Raw genomic sequence first — 13,666 nt, 5'->3', positions numbered from 1 at the left:
AATATTTACAACAAAAAATACAAGTATGACCGAGCCTTTGTATGCTATTAAAAGATTTAAGACAATGTACAAAATATGAGATTAAAAAATCTTGATATAAAAACTAAATGAAGAAGATTATAAATAAAACAAAACTAATTGGCCAAAATATCTTAACCGTTTCAATTGATGAGGGTAAATTATTATACCAAGAATTTTTTAAATATACTGGGTGCTGGACAAAGGGTTTCGGAGGAAGCCATGATTAGAAGAGGGGGGAGGCAATAAGGTTAAGACTGCAGAATGGTCCACCCTACAGATGTCCTTGGAAGTTAGTATATATACCCAGTAACATCAAACAGTAATCACTTAGGTCTTCCAGGTGGATCTAGCTCACACATCACTTTATTCAGCATGAGAGTCTTGGTCAGTAATACATATATAATATATAAATACATACTATACACCTACATAAATATAAATCATTAGGCTTTATAATTATACGTTCAGTGTATAAATAACAGAACAGTAAATACAACAACCTTCTAAATATAGTTTATAAAAAGCGGGTGTGTATCTGCACAAAAAATGGAAATTAATCTTAATACACCAACACAACCTGTTTTTCTTTTACCTATTATTAATTACATTTTTAATGTATATATTTATATTATACTATGTATAACATAAATAGTTTGTTATTTTATTTTTTCTTACACGAAAAAAAGGTTCATTTTCAATTACAGTATAAACATTAATATTTTAAAAATTAACTAATTATGTTATACATTATTCTCAATATTTTAATTATAACAATTTATTAATGTAAAACTTATAATTAATTACTGTTTGATATTATTTTTAATAAAATATACTCAAATCCAAATATGTTTATACTGATATAATGTGTATGAAAACATTCATGGAAACTACATAAAAAACACATGAAGTAACAAATAACACACACACACACCCTCCTCACTCTCTCTCTCTCTCTCTCTCTCTCTCTCTCTCAGTGAGTGAGTGGTGAGTGAGAGAGAGAGAGAGAGAGAGACACACACACACACACAAACCTTTAATTATAAAAACTAAACCTATATTACCTATGATATATAGTTTATACATTAACAATTAAACATAAACAATTAATTTTATCACTACAACATATAGTAATTAATATATTTTTATTAATTAATAAACATTTAATTATTACTCAGCTATAATAATAATAATAATTTGGTAATGATTTCATTATATATTAAAAATCTGGTGTTTGATTACACTGTTAATTATAGAATTACAGACACATACAATAATGTAATTATACATTTTTGACAGATATACACAGTAATTATATGTGAGTAAAATAAGCAACATGAAACATGCATAAAAATTACTTTAACCGTCATTGAGATATACATTGATTAATAAAAATAAAGATTTATAAATAAAGGGTATTAAATACACCACATATTGTTTTAATGAACTGAAACAGTCACTACTTATTATTTAAACTCTTTTTAATAGCTTTGTTAGTAGTAGGTTAACTTGTACCAAAATATTTACATAATAAAACAGTAGTAGATGATGATAATGAGTTAAATATATTTTATAAAAATCTATCTGTTGATTAATTATCACTAATTTTCAATATTAAAAAACTGATAAACATTTATTATTACTTATGAATAATATTACAATGTGAATAGCAAACATAAATATACATTTTAAACTAAAAATTACAATTTATATGTTAATAATGGAAAGAGTTTCTTTTATTGTATATTACAGGTTGTATTATTCGCGGCTGTTGCCTGTGTCGTAGCCAAGCCTGCAGCTGTTAGCTACGCCTACTCTGCTGTAGCTCCTTTGGTTGGCTATCCATATGCTGCTGCCTACAGTCCATTCGCTTACGCTGCTGCCCCAGCAGCAGTTCCAGCAGTATACAGCGCTCCAGCTGTTGTTGCTGCTGGTGTCCCAGCTCCAGCCTTAGCTTATGCTGCTCATGCTCCAGTTGCTCCAATTGCCCCATTTGTTGCTGCCGGTGTCAAATCCCAATATCACTCTCAGGATGAATTAGGACAAGCTAGTTACGGACATGCTGAACCTGGCCAGACCCACAATGCTATCCAGGTATTTAATAATTTTATGTTTTTAAGTACGTTTAAAAAACAACCAATGATTAATATGAATTACAGCTTGATTTTCAAACTGTTTAATTACAGTTACAATTAACAGTTATGTAATACAGTAAGTAGTATAACATTAAAAAAAATTGATAAAGATTGTAAAAATTTTTCCTTTCTTTGTGGTGGTTCACATAATTTTGTCAGAAATTTTAAAGTAATATTTATTAATAATTTCAGTTAACCAATATTTTACTTATTTTATAATTTTTGGCCAATTTTATTATGTTCAGTTAGCCAAACAGTAGCCAATATTTTACTTTCACAAAAAAAACTTTACTTCATAGTCAATAGATATTTTATTTAAAAAGGGTATTTTTGGCCTTATTTCAGTTACAAAAGTAATTTATAATTCACATTTATGTAATAAATCCATGAAAATAATTTTTAATTTATCTAATAAATATAATAATAAAATATTAACATAACTGACCGTTCTACTAATTGATAATCCAATTTTATTAATTAACAAAATATTGGTTAAAAGTTTATGATTTTGATTTTTTATTAAAAATATTGTTACAACTATTATTAATAAATTATCTACAATCAATATTGCACTGATAATTACACGAGTAAACTTTTATCTTTACAGGATGCTTTTGGCAACAAAGTAGGAAGCTTCAGTTTTGTAAACCCACATGGAAAACTCATCCAGACCAACTATGTTGCTGATGCTGCAGGTTACCGTGTTGCCTCCAATGATTTACCAGTCGCCCCAGTCGACACCGCTGTTCCTCCAGCACCAGTAGCAGACACTCCAGAAGTAGCTGCCGCTAAGGCTGCTCACTTTGCTGAACTCGAATCTGCTAAGAGCCGAAGCAAACGTGCTGCTGTCATCACTCCAGCTGCTACTTCTCCGATTGTTGCAGCTCCAGTAGTCCACCCATATGTTGCACACCCATACCACGCCGCATACCCATATGCTGTCCCCTATGCTGCTCCTTACCCACACGCCTACCCAACAACCAATGTTCAACCAGTAGTAACTCCTGATGGTTTCATCGCTGATACTCCAGAAGTAGTCGCTGCTAAGGCCAACCACTTTGCTCAAGTAGCTGTTGCTAAGGCACGTACTGCTTACCCATACTTAATTTAAGCTTCTGTAAAGTGTAAAGCTTCTTCCTTCTTCTTTCTCTCAATAAAATAATTTAAAAATTAATTTTTGTTTTCATTTTTTTAATATAATCCTAATTAAACTTATATTATTACTTTACTGTTATTGGATACACTCAATAAGGTTTTTTCTTTTTAGAAGAAAGTTTTTTTCAGAAATATCAAGAAAATGTTATAATTGACATACAGTCCTACCAATCTACGTAAGTTTATTTACACATTAAAGAAACATAAAAACATCAACTGATAAATATTAATTAGCCAATTCAACTAACAAGATGTGGTAAGAATTTTACTATTATGATTATAAACAGAGATGCGATATGAAAAACTGATATAACTTGATCAATTAATAAATGGCATAAGCTAATGACATCAAGAATAATTAATTAAATAAAGTGATACTTCTTGTTACTGCATAATGGATCATTTAATTATTTCATATAAATTAAAAATTACCATATAAATAAAAATTTATATGTTATGAAATATTAAACAGATGTTACTTAAAATCATATTATTGAAATTAATTTCAAGTAGCTTTCTTCCAGATAAGAAAAAATCAGAAGATAATATTACCATAAAAATTATTATAAATTAAATGTATTTTATAAACTAACAACTAGAAAATGACTTTAATAAGTTATATGATAATATAGAATCAAAAACAATAAAAATTTTTTGTACTAATAATAAATTTAATGTACTAATACTATTTAATGTACTAATAATAAAAAGAAGATATTTCACTAACCATAATTATTTGCAGCACAAAAAAATAACAAATAAATAAAACAACACTTCTACTAGCAGAAATTTAAAAAAAAATATTGCTTCATGAAAAATAAATCATAAACTATATTATTCACTGCATTAGTTTAGATTTTATAAACATATTTCATTCTGTATTGATTTTCTGCAAAAAAACACATCTAAATTCTGAAAATGTTCTTAGTGTTTGATTTCCTTTCAATTTTTTTAAAACAACCAACAATCAAATGAGCTAATATACTTCTATTTTTTGTTATGAATCAGCGAGCATCAACAGCTATAGTCATTAGCACAGTGGAAATTGATAGAATATGAAAAATGCCATGTTTGACCAAGATTCTAACTGTGTGTGTGTGAATATTTGTATAGTATATATACACATATAGTTATACAGATCAAAGATCATGGATACTGGTATTCTTTAGAGGTTGAGTTTCAATTAACCACACATCTCAGGAAAGGTGGACCTGAGACTGTAAAAGACTACACTTCACTTACATTCATACATATCATCCTCATTCATCCTCAGAAGTAATATCTTACGGTGGTTCCAGAAGCTAAACAGAAAAAGAGAGACTGAAGACCAGAATTTCACCAACCCAGTTATCCAAAAATTCCAATTTATAGTAGACAAAAAATTAAGACACAAAAACAGATAAAAAGAGTTAAATTAAAATAATTCGTATTTTGTAACTTGCAAGAATAAAATAACATGAAAAAGATTTGAATACTCCACTGAAATCCAGAATTGTAAATGAACATGTAAAATATCATAATTTGTAAAATAAAAAAAAATTGATGTGAGCATCACATGACTTTCTTGCACGCCAATTAAATTATATATACACATATTTTTTTAATGAAAAGAACATAAAATTTTATTTCATTAATAAATTCTGATAATTTTTCATATTTTTTTATTTTATTATTATTAAATTGTTATTTATTGTAAAAATTTGTTTACAATCAGAGGTTAATAATTATTAATAAATCAACATATTAAAATTTAAAAAAAAAAGTTAAAAAAAGGAGGTAAAGTCTGATTTGAACTGATGTGCCTTCCCCTTGTACGATTCAAATATTTCATTAATTAAAATTTTATTAGGCTACAACTCTGGAACCAATGAAAATAAATACCACTTATGATATATCGTTGAAAAGCTCTCAATGAGGATTTTTTTAGTTCAGAAAAAGTCCAAAATGGATATTTCTGTTGAAATCTGAAAACCGAAATTTTTTGCGATTACAATACTTCCTTTTATTCATATAAGGAAGTAAAAATAAAGGAAAGATAAAAGTATAATTATTATTAGACACCTCTGATGAAGTACACATGTAAAAATACTTGATAAAAAAAGGAAATCTGGGAAAATTTCAGGAAAAAATAAAAGTGGAATTTCCAAGTGTAAGAAGTTCCCCAAACATGCCATCAGTATTAAAACTATTATAAAAAAACCTAGACTTCAGATGTCAATCTAACCAGATGAAGAAAGTCAATTCATATGACATTTCACCTAAAACACTGAATGCTCTCCAACATTAAATTTGAATCACAATATAATGTAATATGTACAATCAAAGAAATGTGTTATTAATTAGCTGCAAACTGAGTATATAGCAGCATTAATTTCATTTCAAATGTAAGAGAAATGAAATCAATGAAATGGGATCAATGCGTTAGCTTGGTGGTTTGGAAACACAAACAAAAAAAATTTCCCCAAAGCTATATAGTTTTATCATGTGCTGAATTGTCTTGTGGAATAGAATCTTGGAAACTGAAGGATATTTAGTAATGTAAAATGCCAATACCCAAACCCACATACATCAATTTTTTACATGCTTTTCAGTTATTTTAGTAGTTAATATAATCATGGGAATTTATGAAAAACCCTAAATGTGCCTGCTCTGTGGATAGTATGTTATTTGGGGTGAAGTTAATAACTAAAAAAAAAGAAAAATGCACATGGTTACATCTCATGTTTTAGAAGCCTAATCTGTCAGCAATTTTAATAGTTTAAGGTTTTTTTTAAATAGCATACTCTTTCTAATAGCCATGCATTATTTATTTATATGTAAAAATATATAACATAAAAAAATGGCTTATATCTTTCAAGATTCATTACAACTCTTAGTAAAGAGGTGTCTTAAGAAATTCTCATAACTCTATCAATACTTATAATTTTTATTGCAAGAAAAAATCTATAAAAGAATAGTTAAGCTCTTTAGTAATATTGTAAACAGTAAAAAGAACAAAAAAGGGAAAAAAATATAAACAATGATGCATCAAATGCATCTGCCAATTTTGTAATTTGATGACCTGACCTAAAACATACAATCTAAAAATTAACGTAAAATCTATCAATATTCTTGTATAAAATAATGAGTGGATTCTATGTAACTATGACTTGACACTACATCAATAAGAATCATTACACTAATATTTCAAAAGTGGCAGCTGAAATGTAAAGAACTTTGAAGAAGATAATTCTTTTTAATGATTTAGTGAAAATTTCTTGCAGGTGTATAAAAAAAGTTAAGTAATCTATACAACAATAAATATAGTAACAATTTTATCATAAAAATGTTTTGAAATAGAAAATTTTTAAATTTAATTAAAAAAGAGGAAAACTTTCATGTCTATGAATAATGGAGGTGGAAAAACAAAACACTGGTCTGTTTTTGTTGGACACAACATTTTCTGGTAGGGTATCTCAGAAACTAAACATGAGAGCTACACAACTGCACGATTAATCATGAAGATTTTGACATTCACAAATAATCACATACATGTGGTGCACCCTTACACATTATTATTTTTGGAACCTACTATACCAGTCTAAATGTATCAAAATTATTTATAATATGCCGAAAAGTCATGTTTAATTATAATGGTCGTAACTTTACTTCCAAGTTTCTGATTGATGCTTTTCTTTTTTTCTTGGTAGGAATTTGTGAATAGAAGACACAGCATTAGACCTCACATCTTCAGAGTTTTTATTTTTGGGGTTACATCAGACAAACTGCATAATATCTATTTGAATTGTATTAAAATTTCATAGTAAGAATCATATTGGAATGATCATATCTGATATGTTTCATTGTATGTGGCAAGAAGTGAATTACCATTTAAGATCTCTGGAGGGCAATAAATAGAAGCCAATAAATTACTGAAATGAACGAAAAAAGTAAAAAAAACCCTGAAAAGTTAGTTGAATAATTTGTGTATATTTGAAAGTAGTAAATGATAAAATGGCATCAGTTTCTATGGTTATAAAAATATTTTTGAAATCATACCATGACGTGATGGTCACACTATATTTTAAACCAATAAAACTTTATATGAATAAGAGATAAAAACTGAAAACATTGTGCAAAATACATACAAGTGCATAAAGTTCAAAAAAGTATATTTACTGGTTTACAACAATTAACAATTATGATTTTAGATATAAAATAATAATTACCATCTTTTTTTTTTACAAACTTTATACCCATAATTTATAACAAAAAAAGCAGAAAACAAACATCAAAAAATTATGTAAATGTCTACTTAAATGTAAGAATATCTTAATAACACATGAGGGAATTATAAGTATTCAAAATTCATAAGTGTAATGCTTACAGGGTACAATTACATCTCTTGAAGGCCATTATAATAAATTATACTTATGTCATCAATTTAATGCTTCAGGTTATATAAATGAAAATGAATACCTGAGTAGCAGTTAATAATTTATTGTGTATCTATTTATGTTTAACAAGCAGCAGCAGTTAAATTTGAATATATTGTATATTAATATATAATTAAATTAATTTTACTTTTAAAAAAAATCCTTCCGTTTATCTTTTATGGTAACGTTTTAAAAAAACAATCTTGAATGGTAAACAGCTTAACTATGAACATTATTACATAAAAGTCTTCCTAGAATATCTACCACTGGAACTAACTTTACCATATTATTAATTTTTCTAAATAAATGAGTTACATTAAAAAAAAGAACTGAAGAAATAAATATTTATAAAAACAAAATCATTTATTAAAATTTGTTATGTATTGAGTTTAAATACTTGACCGAGCAAATATAAAAATGCTGTAGAGTAATATAGACAGAAAAAACTATCCCATCAACCTGACTGTGCCAATAAACCTGTAACATATTATATACTAACATCAAAAAGTAATTAAAAGAAACTTTATTGAGAGTTATCATATTAAAAATCTTCTTATATGTCATAAAAATTATATAAAAATTTAGTCCTTTTTTCATTCTGATAGATTATTTGGTATGTTTTAAGTCTTTAGAAACTAACAAACCACAACCATAGTAGCTGGTATAAACTGAAATTGAAAAACATTTACTTCAAGTTTATTAGTACATTTTCCCTTAATATTATAAATATTAAAAAAACATCCTTTAGAACAAAATAAGTTGCTGTTTTTATAAGGTATAAATTTACTATTACATTACTTTGTTTTTTGTTCCAGAATAGATATCATTTCAATGTCTTCGGACACCAAGGTTACAGGGTTAGGTAATAATAAATAACACATTATGAACTGGAACACTGCTACAAGCCATCTTTCAAGATGATGGAAAAATGTGGAGGGAAGTAACAACTTGTAAAAAAAACCTGGGTCCGTCTGACCTGCAGTAACAGCCGGTTATAGGGCCCTTGCCTAGGGTTTTAGGTAACAACTTGCCAATTTTTATTCAAAAGTGGACGAGCAATAGTTTCCTAGTGGTGAAGAAGATAGAAGAGCCAAGAGGAAGGTAACAATTTGAATAAAAATCCCTTTAAGTTCGGGGACAGTAAGATGACAGCCTCAATATCAAACTTTGCTTACTCATAAACCAACCAGGTGAAAATATTCTTATTGGCAATCTCCACAAGAATAAAAACTGGGATGGATTAAGGTCAATTATTTGAGTACAAACATTATGAAAAGCAGAATACAAAAACAAATGAAAGGAAATGGAAATTTACATGGAGAGTGGCTGTCAGGAATGTTAGAGGGATATGTGAAAAAATATTGGTGCTGGAGATGGAATTGGAGGCAGCTAATGTCGATATTGAAGTAATATCTGAAACAAAACAGAAACTTCAAGGTTCATGTGAATTGATGAATTATATAATGATTTACGCTGGAGTGGAGAGAGATAAGTGTGTTGGAATGGGAGTGGCTTTTTTAGTTCGGACGAAGTTGCAAATTGCTATTCAGTTCTTAGTTATTTATAAATGAGATAATTCAGAAAGTATATTTGAAGACTCAATGGTGGTATATGACAGTAACTGGGGTAAGCTATGCAGGAAGAGAGACAAGGAAATTTGATGTTTTATGAACAATTGCAGGAAGTGCTTGATAAACAGAGTGGAGCAGATTTCTTAATTTTGGTAGGGGACTTGAATGCTAAAGTAGAAAGTGTACCAGTACAGAATGTGATTGGATGTTTTGGGGAACAAGTTTTAAATAATAATAGTAAATGTTTTATAGACTTCACCTGCTACAATAAACTAAAGGCAATGAACAGATTTAAAAAAAAATAAAAACATTCATAAATTTACCTAGAATGCCACAAGGAACAAGGTCAATTATAACTATGTTTTGACAAATATGAAGAGGGCACCTGCAAGTGAGAAAATACAAGAGTGAGAAATACAAAAGTTTACAGAGGGTTTGATGTAGGGTGTGATTACTTCCTGGTTATATCTAATATCTTGGTGCCAGTAAGGTGAAAAAGGAGTAAAATATCAACTAATGATGAATTAGTTTTCAAGGTGAATATTCTAGAAGATATGAACAGTAAGAGGGAGGATTTACAGAATCGTGTTATGATTTTTCAATATCTAAGATTCAGAATAACAAGGAGACATAAATAATACATGGTCCTCAAAGGAAAACATATAAAATTTTAAGTCAGCTAAACAAACAGCATGAAAGATACTGTCCAGATCTGAAGATGAGAGATCTGGACTATGGGGAGCTTTGGGGCTCACAGAAGAACAAACTGGAGGCAATCCTTGCTTCGGTGGATGAGAAAGTTGATCCCATATCAATTGAAGAGCTTCGGAATGCTTTATAAACTGTTACAAATTGTAAAACTCCAGGTCTAGACAATCTGAATATGGAATTATTCAAATATGCTCCTGAGGAGTTTTTGCATACATTCCTAAATTTTCTGAACACCTGTTGAAGTGGTCATTACCAGAGATATTTATGTTAACATTAGTTACACTCACTTCTAAGAAGGGAGGCCGACAAAGTAGCTCCAACTATAGCGTAAAAAAAATCAAATAAAAAAGAAAAGACCCAAAAAAACTTTTTCACAAAAAAAAAACTATCAGACCTAACTGAATTAAGTTTTTAAATGCAGGTTATAAAAGTTATGCAAGGATTCTGGCTTTGAGAGTGAGATCTATTTCTGAATCATTACTCTCAGAGGAGCAAACTGGATTTAGACCAGGTAGGTAGTGTATGGATTGTGTTTTCTCTATTTCATAGCTTGGAAAGACATAGAGAATTTAGTGTCCTGTAGTACGTGGCTTTAGATTATGAGAAGGCATTTAACAGAGTTAATTGTGCTATGATGTGGAAAATATTGGAAAAAAAAGGGTTTCCAAAATACTTGTTAGAGCTTTGCAGAGTATGTATGTGGAGACCAAAACAAAAATAAATAAAAACAATAAAAAGGGGAAAATTGATTTGCCTGGGTGTTAAACAAGGGTATCCATTATTGCTTGTGATATTTAATTTATACATTAATGAAATTATCCAAAAATGGCATAAACACTTGAATAAAGAATTTTATGTAGGAGAATAATCTGTGAATACTTCATTGTTTGCAAATGACAAAGTGATTTGTACTTATTCAGAAGACTCCTCGCAAGGAGCTATTTACTTGTTGAGTTTGATGGCTAAAGCGTTTAATTTTTCTTATCTCAGTTTCTAAATCATGAAGTAATGATGATAATGACAACACGATCTCGTAATGCAGAGTGAAGATGACACTGGGACACATCTGTCATTGATTCAAGATTTAATAAAGCCATTAAAGATATCTGGCTTCACATGACTACTGAAATATTATAGGAAATGTTTCTTTAATCATTCATTGTTTTAAAATAAGTTAAAAATACTGTTGCTGATTACTTATTTTTTATTATGTTAACTTGTATAGTAAAAATTATACTTATGAAAATAATTACTTTTTTTGGTGGGATTTTATTAATTTGTAATAACAAAACAAATAAAATTACCAAAAGAAAAGTATGATAAAAAATAATAGAAGAATAACCAACGTTCAAGAAATGCTACAAAAAAAGAATATATATTTCTATCCCTGTTCATAAAGTAAGGATAAAACAAACTGCTGATTAAGAGGTTATATGGTATCCTAGACAGAAATCGAAGTCAAAAGCCATTTTAAAAACTGTTTAAACCACTAAATCTCACCACTGCAAGTACCAGTCCAATCCCTTTAATAAAAATTTGGGTAACATAAAAAAATTACTAAAGAAAGACAGAGGTAATATGATCATAACCAATCTAAAGGAAAGTTATTTTGCTATTTTTACTTTTTTTTGTCAGTTCTCCTCTACATGCGGTCAATTATTTCAATATTCCAATAAATCAGGTATATATTTACTAAAATTCAAGTTCCAGACAATCAACTTCCAAACAAAAAGACACTTGGTTTGTTGTAAAACCACAGAATTAAGGGTTGATATTTTATGCTGCATAGATTGAAAAGAATTGTTAGTGATATAACTATTTTTTTGGGAACTTTTGCTGTATATTACATTACAATTGATTTTTATTATCTTTACCTATTAATTTAAAATTTAAGAAAATGCCAATATCTGGATTTTTTCAAATTTGGTTTAGTTTTAACAATTTTTCAGCATGCTGTAATGGATGAAAAACTGCACATTTTAATCAAACGTGCAGTTAATACTGGAATTTACTTTTAGCCTTCATTTCTAAATTACCCATGGAAAGATTATCTAGGAATTTAGAGGAATTACTGACTGATATTCAATCAATTTTTTATAAAAATTGTTATCAAGCTGAAAAGCTTTCTGTTTGTTTCATACATAAATATTCATACTACAAAAATTCCCCTGTTTCGAATGAATCTATACATAATATATAACTGTTTAAAATTTTTATTTCTTTTACACAGTTACTGAGCATTTTCTATTTTAAAATATATCTTTCGGCATAAACCCCTCTTAAAAATGGGCTTAAAAAAAGGTTCATGTTCAGTAGTAAATATTTACCAAAAATTTATTACAGAAGTCATTTTCCATTTCATAAAAAAACACATCTAACATTATTTTAGAATTACTATATTTTTTTTTAACTGAATCAAATATTTTAATCCCATTATGTTTCTTCCAAAAGAATTTTTAAGTATATCTAAAAAATATGTAAACAGATTAACAACATTACTCAAAATTACAGAGAAACTTTAATTGAAGAACCTTTTTTTATTTAATTTTAAGAGATAAATTTACTTAATTAAATGAATAATCATGTTAAATAAATGGTTTATCTGTTCAAATTTAAGGAAATAAAATATAAAAAAAAAAAAAAAATTGACTTTGCTTCGCTAAATATTCATGAATATTATCTATTTTGTTTCAACATAATAAATAAAATACATATCATAATGCAGATGGAAAAATATTTAAAAAGCAACTTGTGGCTTCAAAATATATATAAAAATAAAATCAGAAAAAACTGATTTGAAATACTTAAAAACTAGTCTTTGCTATTAAACAGGTTTAATATGTAAGTATTTGTTATTTTTACATCATTTAGTGAAATAATTCTGTCACTACTTATCTGGGTATATGTGTTTTTTTAATTTGTACCTTATGAGTTAATTAAAAGTTATGACTGTATTTATATGGACATTTAACTATTAAGATGTTAATATTTAATTGTAAGGTATAATTCAATAAATTATTGAATATATCTAAATAAAGGTTTGTGAAGTTTATTTAAATGAATGGTCTGCAGTTTATAGGACAACTGCAATTTAATATCTTGACAGCTGCAATACATAAATATCAAATTAAAATTTATGAAACGAAAATTAAAATTAAATGAAAAAAGAAGTTGAAATAATTTTAAATCAAAAGAAAAAAGAAAGAGCATTAACTGAAGGAGCTTAATGTTTAATCTGGTAATAAATGTTATGGCCAGCCAGTAAGTGTAGCGGTAACCATGCAGCTTTTAGATTAGCTGGTTTCCACTTCAATTCCTGTCAAATATTTTACATTTTTTAACGTATAATTTTATCAGTCTAATCTTCCTTGTTAAAATATACATTTACTAGCAAGGTTATTTCATTGCATTTAAAAAATACAAATATATTGTAATTGTGTACCACACAGCTACAATGAATAATACATTAAATTTGTTTACATTAAAACAGAGCTGTAGTAAGTATACTAAATAAAATGATCACCTTACTAGTATACAGGGATGCTGTAACCCAATAAATAGTCATTAATAACTTTCATAAATGACAAAAAAAGAATTAACACAAATGATGATTATTAATTTACAGAAACACTTACTCTAATAAACATACTGAAATATGCTC

The 13,666-nt window shown here is 27.9% G+C and overlaps 2 protein-coding genes across 10 annotated transcripts in view; one reads left to right on the top strand and one right to left on the bottom strand.

Moving 5' to 3' along the window:
- Rbcn-3B (WD repeat-containing protein Rbcn-3B) overlaps window positions 1-13,666 on the bottom strand; it is a 409,024-nt gene that overhangs the window by 229,132 nt on the left and 166,226 nt on the right. The gene's annotated exons all lie outside the window — the stretch shown is intronic.
- Window positions 361-3,323, top strand: LOC142318918 (uncharacterized). The gene is made up of 3 exons (XM_075355593.1): window positions 361-405; window positions 1,771-2,112; window positions 2,761-3,323. Exons 1-3 carry the CDS (start codon window positions 394-396, stop codon window positions 3,262-3,264), a joined length of 858 nt encoding a protein of 285 aa, XP_075211708.1. The 5' UTR covers window positions 361-393; the 3' UTR covers window positions 3,265-3,323.

Source organism: Lycorma delicatula, chromosome 2 (genome assembly GCF_047948215.1).
Source record: "Lycorma delicatula isolate Av1 chromosome 2, ASM4794821v1, whole genome shotgun sequence".
Lineage (NCBI taxonomy): Eukaryota > Metazoa > Arthropoda > Insecta > Hemiptera > Fulgoridae > Lycorma > Lycorma delicatula.
The sequence above is the reverse complement of the archived record's forward strand: the minus strand, read 5'-3'. Positions and strand labels throughout refer to the sequence as shown.